At 43.9% G+C, this 24,163-nt stretch overlaps 2 protein-coding genes across 4 annotated transcripts; one reads left to right on the forward strand and one right to left on the reverse strand.

Moving 5' to 3' along the window:
- The first annotated feature begins 6,247 nt into the window (after positions 1-6,247).
- LOC139573928 (COP9 signalosome complex subunit 7a-like) lies at positions 6,248-15,252 on the forward strand. Of its 2 annotated transcripts, none has more exons than XM_071397926.1 (8): positions 6,248-6,389; positions 7,677-7,850; positions 8,005-8,080; positions 9,096-9,184; positions 10,318-10,520; positions 10,893-10,998; positions 11,830-11,999; positions 14,692-15,252. In XM_071397926.1, the coding sequence occupies exons 1-8, from the start codon at positions 6,291-6,293 to the stop codon at positions 14,729-14,731; spliced, it is 957 nt and encodes a 318-aa protein (XP_071254027.1). In that variant the 5' UTR covers positions 6,248-6,290; the 3' UTR covers positions 14,732-15,252. The 2 variants fall into 2 exon arrangements, with proteins under 2 accessions (XP_071254027.1, XP_071254028.1); XM_071397927.1 differs by having other exon boundaries at positions 6,260-6,389; positions 7,728-7,850.
- A 1,893-nt stretch (positions 15,253-17,145) lies between these two features.
- On the reverse strand, positions 17,146-24,122 carry LOC139573934 (uncharacterized). 2 transcript variants are annotated; one of them, XM_071397939.1, is made up of 6 exons: positions 23,768-24,122; positions 23,225-23,283; positions 22,540-22,955; positions 21,841-21,919; positions 19,651-19,794; positions 17,146-18,674 (listed from the first exon to the last, which is right to left on the reverse strand). In XM_071397939.1, exons 2-6 carry the CDS (start codon positions 23,233-23,235, stop codon positions 18,653-18,655), a joined length of 672 nt encoding a protein of 223 aa, XP_071254040.1. In that variant the 5' UTR covers positions 23,236-23,283; positions 23,768-24,122; the 3' UTR covers positions 17,146-18,652. The 2 variants fall into 2 exon arrangements, with proteins under 2 accessions (XP_071254040.1, XP_071254039.1); XM_071397938.1 differs by having other exon boundaries at positions 23,225-24,122.
- Between the last annotated feature and the right edge of the window lie 41 nt (positions 24,123-24,163).

A 24,163-nucleotide genomic window follows, 5' to 3' on the forward strand; every position in this document is an offset into this window, starting at 1 on the left:
TTACTCTTCCTCTGATGTCTCTTTCTGTTTTGTGTCTGGGTTTTTTCCAGTGCATGTTTCATTTTACTGGAATATATATTTTTTTTATTGACTTTGGCGAACATCTGTTGGTTTCTCCTGTGTCTTTGCTCATCCATTGTTTTATTGCTCAATGATGTAGCCTGAAAAAGGAATGTGTTTTCATGTTTTTATTTTTTACACATTTAAACACATTTATTTGCTGAAAGTATGTTTTTAATTGGTATTTCTAATCCAGAAATCGTATTTTAATTTCTTTAAGACAACACTGTTTCTTACATAATATTTTGCCTTGGTGTTGTACAACAGAGGGTGGGAGGAGGGGAAACTACCAGGCAGCTGGAAGGAAGCAGTAGTGGTACCAATCCGGAAGCCAGGGAAGAACCCAACTAGGCCAACAAACTATCGGCCAACTACATACATCACATGTATGTAAGATTATGGAACGTATATTTACGGAGAGGCTAACTTACTTCCTGGAGATCAGGGGGCTATTATCGCCACATTAGAGTGGGTTCAGGAAGAGTAGGGGAAATATGGACCCAGTGCTCTGCTTAGTAGCAGAGGTCGGGAAGGCTCAGGTGAACAAGGAGACTGTTGTAGTTGCAGGGGTTGTTAATAGAAATTGATATTATTGGGGGAGGAGGAAGAACGTACAACTGGATAAAGGAATTCCTGTTTGGTGAGGGTGAGGAAATCTCTATCAGGTAGCTACCTGGTGGATAACGATACACCGCAGGGGAGAGTGAGTCCTCTGTTGTTCTCAATCAAAATCAATGATGTTAACTCTCAGGTACGGCCGGATAATGGTAGGTCGTTATTTAGAGATGATGGGGCCTTATGAAAGATGGGAAGAAATGTGCCATACACAGTCAGGAAGGTACAGGAAGCAATTGATGAGGTAGAGTGGTGGGCAGTAGGATCGGACCCTTTTTTCACAATTTTCGCCTAAAACGACATAGCCAAATCTAACTGCCTGTAGCAAGGATATGCATATTCTTGGTACCATTTGAAAGGAAACACTTTGCAGTTTGTGGAAATGTGAAAAGAATGTAGGAGAATACAACACATTAGATCTGGTAAAAGATAATACAAAGAAAAAAACAACCGTTTAATTTTTTTTTTGTACCATCATCTTTGAAATGCAAGAGAAAGGCCATAATGTATTATTCCAGCCCAAGTGCAATTGAGATTTTGGCCACTAGATGGCAGCAGTGTATGTGCAAAGTTTTAGAATGATCCAATGAACCATTGTATTTCTGTTCAAAATGATGTATCAAGACTGCACAAATGTGCCTAATTTGTATATGAATAACTTTTCATGTTCAAAACTGTGCACTCTCCTCAAACAATAGCATGGCATTATTTTACTGTAATAGCTACTGTAAATTGGACAGTGCAAATCAAATCAAAATGCAGATAGCCCGGTTAGCCAATGTGAGGGAGCACTGGATGGTCGGGCCAACACAATGCAAATAGTCCGGGTAACCATTTGGTTACCTGTTCAGGAGTCTTATGGCTTGGTGGTAAAAACTGTTGAGAAGCCTTTTTGTCCTGGACTTGGCACTCCTGTACTGCAGTTAGATTAACAAGAATTTAAGCTTTCTGCCAATATCAGATATGTATATGTCCTGGGAATTTTTCTTGTTACTTACAACCTCATGCTAATCGCATTAGCCTACGTTAGCCCAACCGTCCCGCAGGGGACCCACCGATCCTGAAGAAGTTTTAATTGTGGTGATTCAGGTTCTCTGTAGAGAAAACTCAGACTGTGTTTAATTTTGCTAGGAGGAAGGTGGGAGACAAGGTATGCTTGAGGTTATATGGGAGAAACTTGGAGAGGGTGAGGGCCTTCAGGTTCCTTGGGGTATACTTTGACACTAGACTGACCTGGGCAGAACACATTGAGAGAGTGGTGTGAAAGTGTAAGAATGTGCAAAATGTGATGCGCTGTCTGATGGGGAAGGAGTGGGGGGCTGGGCATTTCTCATTGAGGACCACGTACACAACTGTTCAAAAGTTTGGGGTCAATTAATTAAAAATGTCCTTGTTTTTGAAAGAAAAGCAATTTTTTTGTCCATTAACATCAAATTGATCAGAAATACAGTGTAGACATTGTTAATGTTGTAAATTACTATTGTAGCTGGAAAAGGCATATTTTTTATGGAATATCTACATACAGAGGCCCATTATCGTAAAGAGGCCCATTACAGAGGCCCATTATCAGCAACCATCACTCCTGTGTTCAAATGGCACGTTGTGTTAGCTAATCCAAGTTCATCATTTTAAAAGGCTAATTGATCATTAGAAAATCCTTTTGCAATTATGTTAGCACAGCTGAAAACTGTTGTGCTGATTAAAGAAGCAATAAAACTGGCCTTAAGACTAGTTGAATATCTGGGGCATCAGCATTTGTTGTTTCGATTACAGGCTCCAAATGGCCAGAAACAAGGAACTTTCTTCTGAAACTTGTCAGTTTATTCTTGTTATGAGAAATGAAGGCTATTCCATGTGAGAAATTGCCAAGAAAGTGAAGATCTTGTACTAGGCTGTACACTACTGCCTTCACAGAACAGCGCAAACTGGCTCTAACCAGAATAGAAAGAGGAGTGGGAGGCCCCGGTGCACACCTGAGCAAGAGGACAAGTACATTAGGGTGTCTAGTTTGAGAAACAGACGCCTCACAAGTCCTCAACTGGCAGCTTCATTAAATAGTACCCGCAAAACACCAGTCTCAACATCAACAGTGAAGAGGAGACTCCGGGATACTGGCCTTCTAGGCAGAGTTGCAAAGAAAAAGACATATCTCAGACTGGCCAATGAAAATAAAAGATTAAGATGGGCAAAAGAACACAAACACTGGAGAGAGGAACTCTGCCAGGAAGGCCAGCATCCCGGAGTCGCCTCTTCACTGTTGAAGTTAAGACTGGTGTTCCCGCCCTCCTCGACACCTACAGCCCCCGATGCCATAGGAAGGCCAAAAAGATCATCAAGGACATCAACCACCCGAGCTACTGCCTGTTCACCCCGCTATCATCCAGAAGGTAAGGTCAGTACAGGTGCATCAAAACTGGGACCGGGAGACTGAAAAACAGCTTCTATCTCAAGGCCATCAGACTGCTAAACAGCCATCACTAGCACATCAGAGGCGGCTGCCTATAGACATAGATTAGGAATCACTGGCCACTTTTAGAAATGGATCACTAGCCACTGTAATAATGTTCCGTATCTAGCATTTCTCATCTCATATGTATAAACGGCACTCCACACTATTCTACGGTATCTTAGTCACTTTTTAATTCTGTTTACATATTGCATCACCCATTTCATATGTATATACCCTATTGAATTCTATACTACACCACTGACTGTTAAACAGCCATCTCCTGCACACCAGAGGCTGCTGCCTATAGACATAGACTAGGATTCACTGGCCACTTTAAGGAAATTAAACACCAGCCACTTGAATAATGTCTCCGTATCTTGCGTTACTCATCTCATATGTATATGCTGTATTCTATACTACACTGCTCAAGAAAATTAAGGGAACACTAAAATAACACATCCTAGATCTGAATGAATGAAATATTCTTATGAAATACTTTTTTCTTTACATAGTTGAATGTGCTGACAACAAAATCACACAAAAATTATCAATGGAAATCAAATTTATCAACCAATGGAGGTCTGGATTTGGAGTCACACTCAAAATTAAAGTGGAAAACCACACTACAGGCTGATCCAACTTTGATGTAATGTCCTTAGAACAAGTCAAAATGAGGCTCAGTAGTGTGTGTGGCCTCCACGTGCCTGTATGACCTCCCTACAACGCCTGGGCATGCTCCTGATGAGGTGGCGGATGGTCTCCTGAGGGATCTCCTCCCAGACCGAGACTAAAGCATCCGCCAACTCCTGAACAGTCTGTGGTGCAACGTGGCGTTGGTGGATGGAGCAAGACATGATGTCCCAGATGTGCTCAATTGGATTCAGGTCTGGGGAACGGGCGGGCCAGTCCATAGCATCAATGCCTTCCTCTTGCAGGAACTGCTGACACACTCCAGCCACATGAGGTCTAGCATTGTCTTGCATTAGGAGGAACCCAGGGCCAACCGCACCAGCATATGGTCTCACAAGGGGTCTGAGGATCTCATCTCGGTACCTAATGGCAGTCAGGCTACCTCTGGCGAGCACATGGAGGGCTGTGCGGCCCCCCAAAGAAATGCCACCCCACACCATGACTGACCCACCGCCAAACCGGTCATGCTGGAGGATGTTGCAGGCAGCAGAAGGTTCTCCACGGCGTCTCCAGACTCTGTCACGTCTGTCACATGTGCGTGTGAACCTGCTTTCATCTGTGAAGAGCACAGGGCGCCAGTGGCGAATTTGCCAATCTTGGTGTTCTCTGGCAAATGCCAAACGTCCTGCACGGTGTTGGGCTGTAAGTACAACCCCCACCTGTGGACGTCGGGCCCTCATACCACCCTCATGGAGTCTGTTTCTGACCATTTGAGCAGACACATGCACATTTGTGGCCTGCTGGAGGTCATTTTGCAGGGCTCTGGCAGTGCTCCTCCTTGCACAAAGGCGGAGGTAGCGGTCCTGCTGCTGGGTTGTTGCCCTCCTACGGCCTCCTCCACGTCTCCTGATGTACTGGCCTGTCTCCTGGTAGCGCCTCCATGCTCTGGACACTACGCTGACAGACACAGCAAACCTCCTTGCCACAGCTCGCATTGATGTGCCATCCTGGATGAGCTGCACTACCTGAGCCACTTGTGTGGGTTGTAGACTCCGTCTCATGCTACCACTAGAGTGAAAGCACCGTCAGCATTCAAAAGTGACCAAAACATCAGCCAGGAAGCATAGGAACTGAGAAGTGGCCTGTGGTCACCACCTGCAGAACCACTCCTTTATTGGGGGTGTCTTGCTAATTGCCTATAATTTCCACCTCTTGTCTATTCCATTTGCACAACAGCATGTGAAATTTATTGTCAATCAGTGTTGCTTCCTAAGTGGACAGTTTGATTTCACAGAAGTGTGATTGACTTGGAGTTACATTGTGTTGTTTAAGTGTTCCCTTTATTTTTGGGAGCAGTGTATATCACTGTATCTTAGTCCAATGCCGCTCTGACGTATATGTTTATATTCTTAATCCATTCCTTACTAAGATGTACGTGTATTTTGGGTAGATGTTGTGAAACTGTTAGATTTCACTTGCTAGATATTACTGCACTGTCGGAGCTAGAAGCACAAGCATTTCGCTACACCCGCTACATCTGCTAAACACGTGTATGTGTATGTGACCAATAAATTTGATTTGAGTATAGCGTATGGTTCGGCAGCCCAGACCTCAATGGAAAGGATAGATGTCATACAGGGGCGAGGACTCAGAATATGTATTGGGGCGTTTCGGACCTCCCCAGTGGCTGCACTACAGGTGGAGATGGGGGATATGCCATTGCAGATTAGGAGACAGCAGCTGGCAATTAATTATTGGGTCAACCTACAGGGACATGGGGTGTCTCGTCCTGCGAAAGGGATTTCACAGGCATGCTGGCAACATGAGTGAATACAGAACATGAGCTTTGGGTGGGTAATAACGAGGCAGTTGATGTACTGGCTAAACAAACACTTGTAGTTGGGATGTTGATGTTGTAGTTTTATTGAGCAAAGCATAGGCAAAAAGCCTGATATGGACAGTGATGGTGCAGAGATGGCAGGAGCAGTGGAATAGAGATACTAAGGGCAGGCATTTATTTAAAGTACAGAGGAAAGTCAGGGAGGGGAGGACGGCAGGAAGGGACAGGAGAGAGGAGGCAATTTTTTTACAATATTAAGGGTGGGACACAGCCGGTTGAATAAGACCTTAAATGTGATAGGAAAGCATTCAACAGGAAAATGTGATTATTGCCAGGAAACAGAGACCGTGGAGCATGTATCGCTACAGTGTGGGTAGTATCAGAGGGAATGAGAGAGGCTGAGATCTAGTGTGAAGGAAAAGGGGATTAGTTTAAACAGTATATTGAGTAGAACGTCATTAGATATAGTCTCAAATAATTGGTTATCTATTTAGTTTCTCCCTATCTCTGGCCCACACTCCAGTACAGTAGGTGGCGGTAATGCACAATAACGTTCGATGTCAATCGCCGATAATCCACATCGAGAAGATAATATTTTGCCACAAGATGGCACTATTTTAAAAGCAACCATCTGGTCCGCTCAGTCCATTGTCAGTCAAGACAAACACTCCCCTCCTCCTTTTCACGTTTCGTCCAATGAGCAGTGATGTTCTCCTTTGTTGTCAAACGTGCGCTGACCGCGGAACTGAGCGATTCGGGGGACAGGCTATCAACTTGAGTTTGCTTACCAATAAGGTTATTTGTTGCTTTTATTTTCTTTGAACATATTTGTAAACTAGTTTTTTAAATAAAGGTAATCGCACGGTTGCCCTTGCACCACTTAGCTACGTTAGAGTTGAGTGGGTAGATAACCGAAAAACAGGAAAGAGGCCTAACGTTACCGCTTTACAGTCATGTAGTGGTAACTTTAGCAGCAGCTAGCATGACTCCTCATAGTCATACTGTAGTAAGCTAGCGCTTATGTGCTAGTTTTGCTACAGCATTTGGTCAAACTTTAGCAATCTGTTTAGTTTGTGCTCCTTTGGGCCCGTTTTTAAGTAGCATTTCTCTTGAAAATTTGCCATAAAGAGCTAGTAAGCTAGCATGCAATCGGTTGTTCATGACTGTGACGTTAGCTAACATTAGTATTAGTCAGAAAATCGGTCCCTGCCCTGGGACTCAGCATTGAATAAGCTTGACTCAAAACACTCCACACTAGGGCCAAGTTTAGTAGGTCGAACGATGCAGATAGAATTGATCTGACATGATTCCTTATTTTACCATGTCAGTCAATATTTTCCACAGCATTGTGCCCTACTGAATGTGCCCAGGTTAGCCTATAGTAGCCGACTAGTTGAGGGTAACGTTGATTGGCTACCTAAATAGCTACATTGTGAAGTAGTAGCCAAGTGTCCAAAGTCATGATTATCTGACAATGGCATGGAGTGTCCTAGTGCCCAGCCTAGGAAGTTTACTACAATGTAGCTAGCTAGGCTATTTGTAAGTACTGCTGTGTCTTCCTATTATTCTCACCAAATAGCACAGCATATCAAATACAAATAGGTTAGATCTCAAATAATACATTCTCAGTGCTTTTAGTAGGGCCAATTTCATATTAAGCAAGTCCCATTTAATTATGTAAAAGAATAATCTGTGTCTCTGACTAGCTTTGACCAGAAGGGTGATTTTCAAAACACTTGCCTACACATCAGTTTATGAGAGTGAAAATTGAATTACTGACTTGGAGTCTTGCCACAAGGGCTATTCATATGATTGTTTTGGTTAGACAGAGCTACAGGCATACATTAATAAATTATTAAAGTTGTCTTGCTATTAAAAAAAAGCTGTTCAGCCTCTCAAATGTAAGATATGCAGTATTAACTGTTCATTGAAAGCCAACTATTTTATTCAAGACATTCTGTCTCTTTTTTTCCTTTCCTCTCTTCCCCCTTTCTCTCACGCTCTTGCATTATCTGTTATTACTTCTCTTATCCTCATTTTGTCTTTCTCCTACTCACTTCTGTTTGCCTTCTGTCTTTTTAGCTCATACTCTCACCTGCACACTCTCTCTCACTCTCTGTCGCTCTCTCTCAGATGGAGGTAGAGCAGCTCCCCTCTCTCTCCGGCCTGGCGTTGGCCCAGGCCATAAGTTCTCTGCTGGAGACACCAGGCCTCTACGTGTTCTCAGACATCCTTGAGTTGCCCAACGTCAGAGAGGTAACACACACACTCACATGTAAGCACACTCACAAACAAGCACACCGTCACAGCCATTCTCAAGGCACAGCTCTCACTGGAGGTGGTATAGCTAGAGACCATAACAAGCCCCCTCTATCTGTCCCCCCCCACCCCCCGTCTACTCTACCCCAAGCTGGAGACAGGCCCGCACGCACCAGTGTTTCAGCTACTCAACCTCTTCGCCTATGGAACCTACTGTGACTATAAAGGTATGATAGAGGCAGGCAGCGCTGCTGTGTAAAGAAGTCATCTAATATCCCTGGAGCTGTTTTATTATTAGCAGTATTTCTCTCCCTGCCAATCGGCCCTGCAGGCCAGGCTTCTCATCACTGTTGTAGGTTGTCACAGCCCCCTGTAATTTACAGAGTCAACCACAATACTTTATTTTGATCCTATACGAGGAGCCAAGTGACAATGTTTGGCACGGCAGAGGTTGCGTCCCCAATAACCTCTCCTTTCTCTAGAAGTATGCACTTGTTCACTTTCCTTTGTGGATTTGGAATTAAATAACGGGTATATGGAAACTCCCTCTAGCATTCCTGGTGAAAAAATGGGTTCCCCCAGAAATTCTGGTTGGAAAAAATGGGGTCCCTGCTGAAACAGTTGACTTCCATTGCTCTAGCCTGCCAACACCAATCCAATGCTTTTACATTTGTGGGAATAGTGACACTTCAGGAGGAAGGAGAGATTATTGGAACTCAACCAGGGACAGACTACTCTCAGGCATTTTGTTAGACATTCATATTGGTTGTAATTGGTTGCATTGTCACAAACTGGCAAATGAAATCCTGAATATCCTTTGAAATACACGAATATGTAAAGGACTTGTCATTCTTTAGCAACACATTTAGTAACAAGACTTAATAAGAGACGAGCAAAACGGAAGAGAGAAATCCAAATCTTGTTATGTCAACACATCTTATTCACTTTCATAGTGCTTTTTAGAATTGCAAAATGGAGCACAGAGGAAAAACTGTCAATACTCAAGTTTTTTTTTTTAAAGCAACCACATATGCAGGCACACACACACTCAAATGATTTTTCGTTGTATTCCCTTGTGGAATTTAAAAGGCAGCAGCAGTTTGCCTGGACAGAGCCTGTAACCCTGTGTTTGTAATGACGTGTCCCTGTTATGAAAGGTCCCTGTCATGATGTGTCCCTTTCTGTTGCTCTCTCGCTGTCTGTTTCTTTTCCTTGTCTGTTTGTGGTATGCTATTCTTTCAGAGAGGGCAGCCTCTCTCCCAGAGTTGACCCCAGCCCAGAGGAACAAACTCCGTCACCTCTCCATCATCAGTCTGGCATCCAATCTCAAGGTAGAGTACCACCCATTCATCTGGTTTTAAATTCCTTACTCTGCTAGCTTTAGTATGCTCAATGTGGGTCACTCACATTATAATTATGGAAATAGTTGACAATGATATGTAATATAACGATAGCCATCATCCGTTTGCCATTTAATCTGAAGGTAACGCTCTCTGGACTTACCTTGTCTAGTTTTTCTGTTTATTTTGTTATTAAAGAATTGCAGGTCAAATAATAATTTTGTGCTGTATTTCCATGGACTCTAATAGCCTACCTACAATTGTAGTCCTAACAATACTCAGCAAGCTTCAGTACCAAAAATAGCAAGTCATTCGCTCAACTTTGATTTGAATGATATGCTCAAGTGTGGTTACGAGACAACTTGCTTTGTAACTTTGACACATTAACAAGGTAAATGACTCTGTGTTGTGAAGGACTTTATTAAGAGCCTGTCTGTGATGTGATCTAACTTTATTGATATCACATAGATGAGAATGACAGCAGCTGAGATTTAAATCATTGAGATACTGTGTTAAGTATCCTGTCCTTTCTTCGTTGAGCTCGCTGTCTCTTTATGTATTCGTTGCTCTCTGTTGTCTATTCATCTAACTCTAAGATTGGCTCTCTCGCCACCCCATTTCATATTTTTTCTCCCTCTCCCGTCTCTCTTTCTACCTTGCTTTATGCCCATCTCTCATTCTCTCCACTCTCCTTAATAAATCATTTATTGATTCATTTCTCTCTTTCTCTATTACTCTCCCTTCTCCCTCTCCCCCATTTCTCGTCTCGTCCTTCTCTTTCTGTCTTATTTTTTTTATATTGTCATAGTATAAGTGTGCCACATTGAATGTCTGTATGGGCACACCTTAACGCAAAGATTCACCCATTAAAATGTTATATCGTTATATCTCTGAGCGATGTTATATTGGTTCCCGGGGTCATTTCATGTTTTCATGTGTTTTCATTCTTTCTTGCCCTCTGTCCCCACCACCCTCACTCGACTCCCTCCTCACTGACATCATAAAGAGCATCTCAAATTCAACATCTTTCTCTCTCTCTCTCTCTCTCTCTCTCCCTGTGCCTGTTCACTTCTATTGACCCAACATAATAGAATTTGACATTCTCTGTCACCCTCTTCCCCCAGTGCCTGCCCTACTCCCTGCTCCTGCAGCAGCTGGAGCTGAAGAATGTGCGGGAGCTGGAGGACCTGCTGATTGAGGCGGTCTACTGTGACATCATTCAGGGCAAGCTGGACCAGAGGAACCAGCAGGTGGAGGTGGACTGCAGCGTGGGCCGAGACCTGGGGCCCAACGAGCTGCCCAACATAGCAAACACACTGCAGGAGTGGTTAGTTAGTGATATGTGTGTGTGAAAGAGCTGTGCATGTGTCAGGGTTTTGAGTCAATTCCATTTCAATTCAGGAAGTAAACTGAACCCCCCCCCCCCAACAAAAAATGGAATTGGAAGTATCATGAATTGAAATGGAATTGACTCCAACCCAGGTGTTAGGACGAGGTTAAACTTTATTTATAGAACACATTTCTTACAGTGGATGCATAATAATGATCAATACGCTTTCTAAATGAGACAAATTAAAATTGTAAAACAATAAAATAAAAACAGTGGACATGATAGATGCAATAAATTATGTATAGAATGGGATAAAAATAGATAGTATGATCAGTCATATCTGTGTCTAAATAATTATCTGTCTCTCAGGTGTTCAGGATGTGAGGCGGTCCTGTGTGGGATCGAGGAGCAGGTAACCAGAGCCAACCAATACAGAGAGAGCCAGCTGAAGGTCAAAGTTCAGGTGGAGACAGAGGTTAGTACCAGTAGCCACTTTTCTCTGGGTAGCGTCAAAGATCATCTATTATATTGACAAGATAGTCAATATAACAGTGACAGCTCTAACAATGGAAATACATGTCCTCAAAGATGGAAGGCAGGCAGGAGGAGGTGAGATCAGGTGGGTCTATTCTAGCTAATGAGAGGGCAGATACGCGTATCAACAACAGGCACAACTCTGTTATAAAGTAGTTTTGCCACATGCTGAAATGGCACGTGCATCCACTTATATCATTGCATTTGTAAACAACTTAACCATTACAATAGCAAATTAGCAATTAAATGTTTTGTTGACTAAATTTGACACCCATTAATCTCAATACAAAAATTCCTCACTTCGTTGTCTTATTTTCGTGGACAGGTTTTGGCTGGAGTAAACCCTCTCGCTTCTCCTCTTCCTCTCTGGTAGAGGTGAAGCCATAAGCAAAACTTATACTCATTACTCAATGACCTAATTCAGTGTCCAATTTAGAGCTCTGTCCAGTGTCTTTATTTATGCTGTAGGCCAGAGGTGGCTTTTCTGTCCTCCGAGTCGGTCTTCTCCAGCTTGAGGTAGAAGTTACTCTCCAACCTCTTCTTATTAGAAATAATAACAACGCCTTAAGCTTTTCACACTACTGAGCCAAACCAGTGCCAAGCCAAGCTGTATTGGGCTGGCCTGGTTACGCATCCACCATAGCTGCTGGAAAGGACCTTGTGAGAAGAAAATATCCAAGACAGCCCAGTACATTCCGAGTCGGCCTTAGTTTGATTCAGGCACTTCTGTTCTGTCCTAAACTTCATTAGTTTACCTTTCCTTCTCTCTCAGGTGTCAAACCTCCAGAAAACGTTAAAGGCCAGCTCCGCCTCCCCGTCGTCCGGCCCCGCCGCCGCTGGAGCCGCATCCAATCAGGATGCAGACCAGCCGGCCGAGCCACGAGACCCCGCCTCCTCTCAGGAACCACGGCAACCAGGCAAGAAGAGTTCAAAGGTCAAAGGGTAAGTAAGGTGATGTTCCTTAGGTCAATCCCATATTTTCATTGTTTGTGTGTCTATTCTTTTGGGATAGGCGTTACCATTTGATGTTGGTGGGCTATCCTCAGGGTCATGTTCTTTAGGGAAAGCATCAGAAACCACTTTTTAAACATTTTGCGTCAAAAAAAAAAAAAGTCCAGGTAATACCTGTTTCAGTCCTAGGTGTCTTATGACCTCGTCCTTCCAGGGTCACGGCAGAGGTGTGGTTCAAGCCGAGGCAAGAAGAAACATTTGTGTGTATTTCAAAAACATTCCAATCGCTTCAGACGATTTCAAACGGCACGGAATCGATTATGCAACCACTGCATTTCATGTCATTTCGCAGCATCTTCAACTCGAACACTGTAATATTTTGGTTGTTTGTACAACAAACATCCATTTAAACGCCAGCTGCCAGTGGAAGTGGGAACAGTGACTGTGTGTGTGTCTGCATAGCGTATCTTCATTAGCCTGAGAGGCTGTGCTTTGTAGCGGTACTCACAGTGGTACCTGTGGCCCTCTCTCTTCTGGGCCAATTACAACACTAATTCCTCATCTGTCCTGGATTTTTTTAAATGTCACTGAAGTGAATAAAAAATATATAAATAAAAAAAGCTTCAGGTGTTAAAAAGAAATTTTAATTTTTTATTACATTCGTTTTTCTGTTCCAGTTAAAAGAGTGATTATAATTAATTTACTAGGTGACATTTTGGCAGTGAAAGAAAAATGTAGAAATGATTTAAGATTCTCAGTGGCATTGGACTTTATTCACTGAAAACAGTTTAACTGGAGATTTGGATTGCCTCACATGAAAAGCATTCACAGTATTTACTGTAAACCACCTTCTCGTGGTAGGAGTAGTACAGTAATATAGTAATTTGTTTGCCAACATTGTAATTGAAACATCCCTGCAATAATGTGTGGCTTAATGAGTTGAACTAAAGGTGACAAAGGCCATCATTAACAGACCTTGTTCATAAGTGTTGTGTTACAACTATCATACATTTGAACTAAAACAGCCAGGAATTGATTTGCTTGATTTGGGAAATTGGCATATAATACAAAGCAGGTTCAATGAGTTAGCCAGTCCCCCCAGAATATTTAGGCAAGTTAGCTGGCTAACTGATTATTCTGCGCCCTATACTACGAATCTGGTTTGAGAAATTAGCGAGGTAACTGCTCAACTCGGGATAACCGGTGACACGAATGTGGCTATATTTCTATAGCAAAGACTCCTTCAGAACTAACCTGCTCTGGGACAGACTAGGGCTAACTCATTTTATTTGAATATAGTGTCTGAGCCGCGAGTTAAGGACCAATGAAATCAGATTGCCTCCCCCCGTAAATATTTCGTCGTCATCCTCTTCATTTGAGGAAGATGAATGATTTAAATATTTTATTAATCAAAAGTGTTTTTTTTATTTTTTATGTTAAAATACCTAGCACATTACACATTTAGTAATGACAGGATGCATTTTAAACAGCACGCACAGTAAAACATTTGTACGACTTAATCAAAATATGTTATCGATAGTAACGTTAGTGGGTAAAAGGCGCTTGTTCTTTGACAAGCACACCAAAGACGGCATTCCGATACGTAATAAAAGAAAGACGGAACTTCTAACAGCCTATTTCCCACCATAGCGTGCTGAATTTGCAAGGTACATTTTCATTATGATTTCGGCACAAATGAAAATGTGACACTGACTGGCCCATGGATTTACGTTTTTTTGCACTGTCTTATTAAAGAGTTCGCCGTTCGACATGAACACGCAGTTACAAACTCAGCTCGAGTAAGCGGCGGGTGCACGATCAATATCCACCTTGCACCTTCGTAAAATGAATAAAGGTCTGAGCTGGAATGTGAAGCTAACTGAAGCTGACTAGCTTTATAAAACCCGGAGTAGATCTAGCCTGCATCGTAGTATTGCCCCTGTTGTACAGGATGCGAACAGATGACTGACGTTGAAACGTCAAGCTGACATCTTCCTCATACCCCTCTTCTGTTTATTGAAGACAGGCGTGTATATGTAAGCCTTTAAAAGCCGTTTGAAGTGGGGACTGTGAACATGGCCTACCTGTTATATTATATGCTGGTCTGCTCCTACCTGTAGATTTTATTCAGACTGCATGAAATGAGTGGGGATACAGAGACGGGGAGATGGAGGGTGGGGTCGGGTCGGGATTCATAGCCACATTGGGTTGGTGTATGTGTGCTGCAGGCGGTGGTCTTACACGCTAGACCAGCCGCAGTCATTCATATATTTATAAAAAATAATTTTGTGATTTAGGGGACTTTTCCCCCCCCACACTGACATGCAATGATCAATCATCTAGCGTATTGTTTCTCGGTCCTGGGGACCCCCAAGGGGTGAATCTTCAGTTTTTTTGGCCCTAGCACTACACCGCGGATTCAAATAATCAAAGCTTACTGATGAGTTTTGGGAAACACTGATCTAGCGCGAGGTGCAGTGTGTGAAATGGCCTCGGAGCAGAGCGGCAATCTGCCTTGACGAGAAATTCCACTTTGATACCCGCCTACGTCTATTAGAGACCGGCGTTTATCTGCTGCAACGTGAAGAGATACCCGGCCTTTAGAAGAAACGGACGCTTGTTGGAGACATCATTTTAGGGTAATGTAATAACTGTTGTCTGTTTTTTTTTTTTTTTGTCTCAGGCTCCGTGGAAGTGGGAAGATCTGGTCCAAGTCCAACTGAAGGCAGAGATGCAGAGAGACCCGGAACACCCCCACTGATCCACTGTCAGATGGATGGACTGACACACAGGTTGACAGACACATAGACCCACACAGACTCATAGACCGATAATGTGACCAATGCACAGACAACACACTAAGATTTACACACACTGTATATATATATGTATATACAGACACTGAGTGAGACAGACACACTTGCAGTGACTGACACCCATTCTGATAGGTGTGTACACACAACCAGACAGACGGACTATCTGCACTGTGTATATACACAGACCCAAACCCATTCTAACATGTACACAGAGACGGACAGAGAGAGTATAATCTTCTCTGGGCAGAGCTTCGCTGCTGTCTGTTTTATCAGGAGAAGCAGAGCCACAAGCAGTGAAACTGAATGTGTGTATTTGATGTGTGTACTCTGTGTTACACTTTTTGTTTGTATTTTTTCTGCTGAGGATTCAGTTGAGACATGTATAAAATCAGGATATTAATTGTTGGTAATAAATTGAACCCCCTCTATTCATTTAGTCTCTGTTTTTTTGGGCATACTTCAAAGTGCAACTGGAGGTTGCATCACTAGCTAAATGTTAACTCACAGAAGGGGGATATCTGTGTTAGGTCAGACCCTTAATTAGGTTATCCCCAAAGAGACTAATATATTAGAGCGCTGGAACTACCCTTGTGATCAGTCGGCTTGGTTACACACACTCTCCGTCTCTCAGCCTCATTTTCTCTGCCACATACACACATCAGACAGACACACATAGGGCATTCATATTTGATATCGGTATATTTTGCCCAAAGCTTCTATTTCACCGTCAAAATTGCCTGTCGGAATTGTCTGCCCTCCCTCCCCCCCAATCACACGCTCCAAATTTCATTTTTCACGTTCATCCTGTCCGTGTCTCTTTCTCGCTCGCTCGCTTTATTTCTCTCTCCTCAGCCTCCCTCTGTTTTCTCTAAAAACCCTCTCTCCCTATCCTGCATGACGTTAATGGTAGCTATTAACTCCCATGGAACCCACAGAGAGAGAGAGAGAGAGAGAGAAAAGGGGGATGGAGAGACAGGGAAATGATCCTATTCCGTTTTAACCCCATTTCCTCCCAACTTTTTTTTCTCCCCCTTTCCGTCTCTCTCTCGTTCTCCCCCTCTATAAATAGCCGTGTTAATTTCAGTCAGTGTGATTGAGCTTTACTGTTTCACAGTTTGCTCGGTACCTACCAGATGGGAGCTGTGAATTCTAGCAGCTGTACACCTAGGTGGCGAGGTGGTCTAAGGCACTGCATCTCATTGCAAGAGGCGTCACTGCAGTCCCTGGTTCGAATCCTGGCTGCATCATATCCGGCCGTGATTGGGAGTCCCATAGTCGTAAATAAGAATTTGTTCTTAACTGACTTGCCTAGTTAAATAAAGGTTACGTTAAAAAAAAGTGTGTTTATGTGCGCGTGGCTGTGAGATGGATACTTTGTGTGTGCCTAAAACTTCAGATATGACTTTGCATGTGTATACCTAACTGTGTGTGTCCTTCCTTAAACACACAGACTACGGAGCGCTACAGTGTCTGCTGGTTGGACTCATAATCAGCCAGCAGTTAACTTTGGAGTGGACTTCAGCCAATCAATTACCTTGATTGATCATTAAAATGCCCAGAGGAAATGAAAAAGCAACAGCAGACTTGGTCTGGTCTCTCTCACACCGCAGCTTCTAATACTTCCAGTAAATGTAGGATTTTCTATGGGTATGTCTCAACAGTGTAAAGTGGCTTGCTCTCCTGTATCTTATTACAGATTCGAAAACACATTAGGTTAGGATGATGTAGTGTAGACCTGACAAGCATTACCTGACCTAGGATAAAATAGAGAAGAGATTGTCATGATCAGGAAGTATAACTGCACCAGTGCCATATATTTATATTTTAATACATGGCTCTGATATCTAAATAAATGGCTCTGATCTGCACTAGAAGCCAAATGGAACTCGCAGTTAATGGATTTGAATGACACAATTAGAACACATGGCTCCCATGTGTATTTCCTGGTCTCTTTTATGACAATCTCTCTTCTCCTTCTCATCCTAAAGTTTAGTACAGATGCTAGGTTGGAGATAAAGTTTAAGACATAATAATTATAATATCCCATATGTCTTTGCATAAATGAGGTAGGATTCTAAACGAAGGGATCAGGGATGCTAGTTAGCAACAGCATCTGTCCCATTAATCTGTTGATTTTTCATAAGTCTCCTCATGGAATTATTAGGTCGTCGTAACCTGGGTATCTTCAACCTAGGACGGATGACGGAAAGGAGGCCAGTTGAGATACATCCATTGTTCTCCCGTAAGGCTGGCCCTCGCACATTGTCAATTCTATCTTGACCCAAAGCCACTGGCCAGTAAAGTCCAGTCGGATACAGTGCTAAAACACCAGTGTTGAGTTTTTATTGTTTTTCCATCATACAGTGGAACCACATGTCTACAGGAATGCTACTGAGAACCAAGGAACACTAGACTGCAGAACGACACGAGTCACGTATGATGTCACAACACTATGTGTACTAGTGTAGTGGAAGTCCAGAGGGTCATTTCTCAAAGCTGGTGGAAGAGTTGGACAGGTACATTACCCTAATATCCTACAGTAAACAGTAGTGTAAGCTTTGAAGTCAGCGCAGAATTTCGATAGAAACAACAGATGATGGTAAAAATGAGTCATTAATTCTGGACTGAATCATTTATACCCATTATGTTAACCTGCAACCACCATTGATTGTACCACATGTATCGTTTGATTGTACTGATTGCAATATATGCAAACACGTATTGCACATTGTTTGCACCACTATTTTCATATACAACAAGGAAAACTTTCCGCAAATTCCCTGGTTTTCCAGAAATCCCAGTTGGGAAATTCCTGTATTTCCTTCCCTCCTAATTCCAGGAATCTTGACCCAAAACCTGGAAAACCTGGGAATTTTGGGAAAATTACAGAATTTCACAACCCTATATAGAGTAGTACTATATAAACACTGCTCATCCCCATGCTCCAGAGACAAAATAACACGCTCACAAAGGCACAACAAAGAGAACCGGCAAAGAAGCGAGAAAATTAAAGGAACAAATGAAGAGAATCATTTTGGGAATAAAAAACACCCAGAAAACACATTGCGAATGTGGAAGCTGCAGTGGGCCTATTTGCATTCCAAGCGGGAGTAAACAGTGATTTTTGGACCGTGTCGTGTTAAGCACATTGGCTGCTGGCGACAACATTGCCAACCAGCTTTGTGAAATACCCCCTTCAGTCCTAGGAAACGGGGATTGTTTTAACCCTTCACCAGCTAGCTGAACACCTACATTTCAGTTTCAGATAACACACATATTTCACTTTCAACTAAGTTCCAACAACCAAGTCCACTATTTCATCATAGTTCAAGGTTCAGCTACACAAGATAGCTGTATGAAATATTCCAAACAGCCCCATATAGCTATGCGGTTTTGGCACCGGCGGGAATAAAACGTTCTATTGATATCTAACACTGTTTGCTTGTGAATTAGTCAAAGAGGATAAAAGTGGAGGGAGCTGTACGTGTGTTGCTGCTACAGCCTGGGGCAGTACAGAACGGAATATAAAACAGAGCAGAAGGTTTGGTCAGTCGACAGTGACAGAGAGCCATAGGAAAGTGGAGAAAAGAGGCGTAGGAGGATGGCAGCAGGAAGGACGGGATGAGATCAGGCTTTTCTCCTTCAGGAGGAAGCGATGGAGGGAAAAGTAGGTTTTGCCATGGCTGGATACCTGGTTTCCTGATTTTCATTTTCACAGTCAAAGAAAAATAGAAGAACGTGGTGGGCCACGGTGGGCACACCCTCTGGCGGTGTCGATGTTCTCCGTCGCATCCCGTCGAAATGTGTATCAATTCAAAAGCGGCCGCCTTAGAGGTTCACCACGGGGATCCTGACGGAGAGAGAGAGAGATATGATATGGTATGTGCCGAACTAGAGTAAGGGAAATAGAGAAAGAGAGCGAGCGAGATGAGAATATATATGCTGAACTAGAAGAAGGGGAATAGAGAGAGAGAGAGAGAGAGAGAGAGAGAGGGCAGAGGAAAAGGGTTAAGGAACAGGAGAAGGGTAGAACTGGAAAAAGGGTTAAGGGACAGAAGAAGGGTAGAACTGGAAAAGGGAGGAGGAGAGGGAAAAGAGCACTTCTAGAATTAGAACATAATACGTTATCAGTATTTTATAACACCAGAGTAGGGAGAATTTGGAGTAGGTGAAAGAAAAGTACGAAAACTAGAGTAGGGGAAAGAAAGAGAGACAAGTAGAACTGGAGCGGGGGTGGGGGGTAGAAAGGACAAGAAGGAGAGGAGAAACGAGGAGAACTGGAGTAGAGTCCAATTATCCTGATTGAAATTAACTTTAAATCCCTGGCTATAAAGACATCATTTCATGGATTCTGCGCTCACTGCTTCCAGAGCTGTATGACTCATAGGAGAGGAAGTTCTAAAACACACATACATCTCACATCCATAACACTTCAGGCCTGTGTACTCCACAGAGACTAACACTGACGCCTAATTATGCACATATACCATTATGATGCTCATACACCACACATGGAGAGGGAGCATGCACTCCTTGACACATCATCCACTCACTGAGAAACAAACACACACATGCATCCACGCATGCAGACATTCGCAGACATAAATTGATTCAGACACAAAAGCGCACACACACACACACACACACACACACACACACACACACACACACACACACACACACACACACACACACACACACACACACACACACACACACACACACACACACACACACACACACACAAATCAATGTACTAACAACTCCACACAAATACACACAAACTCTCCCTCTCTCTCCAGTGAGCTGGTGAGGCGACTCATTACCTCTCCCTGTCGGTAAAGGAGGGGGTGCCGTGCAGTGTCTGCCGGCTGTCCTCCAGAGCCAGGGAACGAGGGAGGGCTAGAGAGAGGGGGGGGGCCACGCCACGGGAAAGCGGGGGCGGGTGCTGGGAACAGCTGCGGTCGTAACTGGCAGAGAGAGAGAGACGGAGTTAAAGAGAGAGACGGAGAGCGAGACTGAGTGAGAGGAAAAGAGGGAATGACATAGGCATTTAGCAACGGCGAACACATTACACCGCCTCTGAGAGAGAGTTAATGCACTCATTTGACTCATTAAAGCGCTGTCAGACGAGAGGGAGAAGAGGAGAGAGGTTGCAAGAAAGGGAGGGAGGGAGAGAAAGAAAGATGGTAAAGAGGTGAAGGAATCAGAGGGTGTGAGAGAGGTAAAGAGAAAGGGAAAGGGGGATACCTAGTCAGTTGTACAACTGAATGCCTTCAACTGAAATGTGTCTTCTGCATTTAACCCAACCCCTCTGAATCAGGGAGGTGCGGGGGGCTGCCTTAAATCGACATCCACGTGTTTGGCGCCCGGGGAACAGTGGATTAACTGCCTTGCTCAGGGGCAGAACGACAGACTTTGACCGTGTCAGCTCGGGGATTCGATCCAGCAACCTTTCGGGTTACTGGCCCAATGGTCTAACCACTAGGCTACCTTCCCGATAGGGGGGAAAAATGAAAAGGAAGAAAGGGGGAGCGATGAAACGAGAGCGTGAGAGGAAGGGGATACAGGGCTGATGTGGGGAAACATCATTCCAATTACGTGTATGAGTTATGATGTTGTTGGCACAGTGAGAGTCACAGGTACACCATACACAGAGCTCTTTAGAGCACTCACACACAACAAAGCCTTTTTCACAGTCACACACTGTAGATCACAGACATGCAGTTCCAGTCATGCATGTGTGTGTACGCACGCACACGCACACACACACACACACACACACACACACACACACACACGGTGAAACGTTCTCCAACATCGATTGCTTTTCCATTATCACAATCAACAGAATTCTATTCAATTCTACACGGTCTCGCCTCTATTCAATCCCCTACTTTTATCCGTCAAACACCTATTCCATTCCCACTGTAACCTTCCCCCCCATTCCTCACCACAATTGACCCAATATGTATATTTACAGTCATACTGAATCTGCAACAAAAGCCCACACTTACACAAGACAGAGAGAGAGAGAGAGATACTGTTGCTCCAATTAACCACTGCAACAACACTTGTTTCCAGCACACACACTTTCAACCAGCCTACAGTGGAGAGAAAGAGAGAGATAGCGGGAGAGAGAAAGAAAAAAAAAGAGAGAGGGAGAGGGAGCGACAGAGAGAGCTGGGGCTTATCGTGTATCGGCACACAGTGAGCAGAGGGATTATCTGAGGATCTGGAGCTGGCCCGGGCAGTGCTGGGAGTAATAGGAAACTGGGGAAGAAGATAAGAATACTGTGTGACGATCAAGGATCAACCTGAACCCAGTATTACTGAAAGGTGATGAAGCTAAATTAAAGTGAAGAATGGGGATGAGAAAGAGAGAGAGAAAGAGAACGAGAGAGAAAGAGAGAGAGAGGGGGGGTTGAAAAGAGAGAGGGGAGACAGGAAGGAGGGAGAGAAATTAAGAGTGACAGAAGGTAAGAAAAATAGAGCAGGGGAAAGAGACAAAAAGAGGGCAAGACAGAGAAAGAGATGGAGAGACAAATGGGAGAATAGGAGGAGTGAAAGAGTGAAAGAGCAGGTGGGAAGAAGAGACCTCCATTGTCAAACAACTGAAGCGAATAGCACGAGCCCTCCTCTACATCCCAGAGGTCAGAGTTTTCATTTCACGTTGGAGTATGCACCACACACACCCAGCTGATTTTATAGGTGAATGGTACATCAAAGATGATATGAAAACAAAAGAGAAAACCCACAAACTGTTTAGATGCTACCGGCATGTAGCAACACAGCGTCATGGCTATCAAGACCCGAAGTGGTTGAAATTGCGTCACCTTAAACCTCTGAAAGCCTTTAAACATTGGGAAGGTATTTTCATCCTCTATCTACAGTAGATCCGAGTTTTACCATTCCCATGTTCAAACAAATAACACTGTTGAAGGTCCCTGATGTACATAAAAACTATGTATCAGAGAAGGGGTAGAAAGAAAAAGAAGGGGGAGGGGGATTCTTACCAGAGTTTGGCTGTTATGATGACAGCAGTCAGGATGAGCAGAGAGGAGATGGTCACTGTGACATAAAACTGAGGGTCCACTGGAGAACACGCACACGCACACGCACACACACACACACACACACACACACAGAGGAGTTACCTTTCACATGGTTGGAAATCAGCACAATAGAAGGAACAATCAAATCACAATAGAAGCACAATAGAAGAAAACCAGTGTCATGTGCATTAGAGCATGCAACTGAAAACGTTTTGAAATGTTTTGCAACCAAAAACAAAAATGTGCGTTTCTTATTGGACAAGTCCAGGTAGACCATCCCTGTTTCAGTCATTTCTCTTCCGTTTGGTGCCTTATGAATATAACCCAGGTCAACTGCAATGATGTAAGAAAAAAACACAGCTCTGCTTTTCGAGAACTCCCATACTGTCTGTAAAGAAACTCAAAAGAGAATGAGCCAATGAAGTCGTCCATTCCATCGCTTGGTGTGTGTTTTTGTGAGTTCAGAAAACTTGATTAAGCATTCTCCACCACCAAGACGCAGCCATCCATCCACACAAAGCCAGCCCAGTGGGAATTGAAGTTACTCCCTTGATGCCCTCAGAGTTCTTCTGATGTCTTTGTTCCAAAACACTCTGTTCTCATGCCCACCAACACAAATCCTTTCTTTCTTTAATCTATACTGATTTCTATGGTGCCCACCTTCCTCAGGCTCTCTCTCCTCTGCCTCACTTCCTCCATTCTCCACTCCCTCTGCGTCCGGGGCCTCCAGCAGATCCAGGGGCTCCTGGGGCAAAACGCTGCCCGGTGCACTCTGATGATGCAGCCAGGCCTCAGCGGTTGTTGTGGGGACTTCATGGCCATGGTGGTACAGGTCCGCTTCCTGGCTGGACAGGAAGTGATGCGTCTCGTCCTCCAGGGCTAGTGTGGGGCCCCAGTCCACGGACCAAATAGGGGTGGGTGTGACCTGTCCTGTGACGGACAGCTGGGCTGAGAAGGCCTCCACCTGCCCCTCGCCCTCGTCGTCACGGTTACAGGTTGAGGGTCGCGTCACCGCGGCAACCAGGAGGAAGAAAAGGCAGCGGTGGGCGGTCAGTCGTTTGACAGGAGAGATGGAGCTGAGAGAGAGAGAGAGAGAGAGAGAGAGAGAGAGAGAGAGAGAGAGAAGAAAGGAAGGAAGGAGAAAAGAAGAGAGAGACAGAGGGAGAAATAAAGAGAAGCAGAAAGAGGTGGAGAGAAAAGGAGGGAGACAGAAAGAGAAATAGAGCACGATTAACACTACAAATGCATTGTCCACTGTCTAACTGGACTCCTCATGCAACATGCATACAACCAGAGGGTCTGACTCTGTGTCTGTCTAAACATCCACTCACTCGCTCCATCTTACCATCTCTCCATCGCTTCGTTCTGTTCACTGAGCCCCAACTCCTCCGATCATCTCTCTCTCTGGGAAGAAAGAAGAAAAAGAAAAGAGAGGAAGAGCGAAAGAGAGAGAAAGAGAGAGAGGGTTCACTTCTCTTCTGACACTGACTGATATTGAAAATGTAAACAGACACTCATAGACGGCAGTACAGGAAAACACACACACCCCTCTATCTCTCTCTCTTCTGGGCAGTGGCACTCCTGGCTGTCCAAAATGAGCGCTTCATTTTGCCACATGCTTATACAGTTCGCACATCAGACTTGCAAGCACACGCCTGTGCACAAAACATTCATCATACGCATTCATGGGGCCAATATCCCACATGGTGCGACTTTTAGCTCCAGAAAGATTGACTTCATATCTACGACCGCTGTCACTCAGTCAAACAGACAGGAACACACGCTCTATCTCTCTCACACACACACACCCACCAATCAGCAGACAACTCACTGTCACACAAGCACGCACACCACATTTACTCAGACAGATATCAGTTAACATGCCTACCTCTGGCTGAAGAGAGAGGGAATGAGGGAGACAGTGAGAAAGGGGGAGATATAGAGAGCGAGTAGGAAAAGGCATTGGTTGCCTTAGCGACAGAGACATGTAGAGTCAGAGAGAGAGAGAGAGAGAGAGAGAGAGAGCGAGGAGGAGGACGGAGGGAAACTGTAGGAAAGATTGAAAAGCTAATTATGCTTTTAACTCGTTCAATTAAAAGGACGGCAAAAAAAGAAAGAAATGTATCTGAGGACGGAAATAATGAAGATACAGAAAATGGCGTTAATATTCTCGTTTTGGGGGCAGAGGAAAAAAGTATTCTGTTCTGTTTAGAAAAAACTGAGACGAGACAGAGGTGGAGGACAATCAATATACATTCATTTACACTAGGGCAGGTTGAGTGGG

The sequence above is a fragment of the Salvelinus alpinus genome, chromosome 4 (assembly GCF_045679555.1).
Source record: "Salvelinus alpinus chromosome 4, SLU_Salpinus.1, whole genome shotgun sequence".
NCBI lineage: Eukaryota > Metazoa > Chordata > Actinopteri > Salmoniformes > Salmonidae > Salvelinus > Salvelinus alpinus.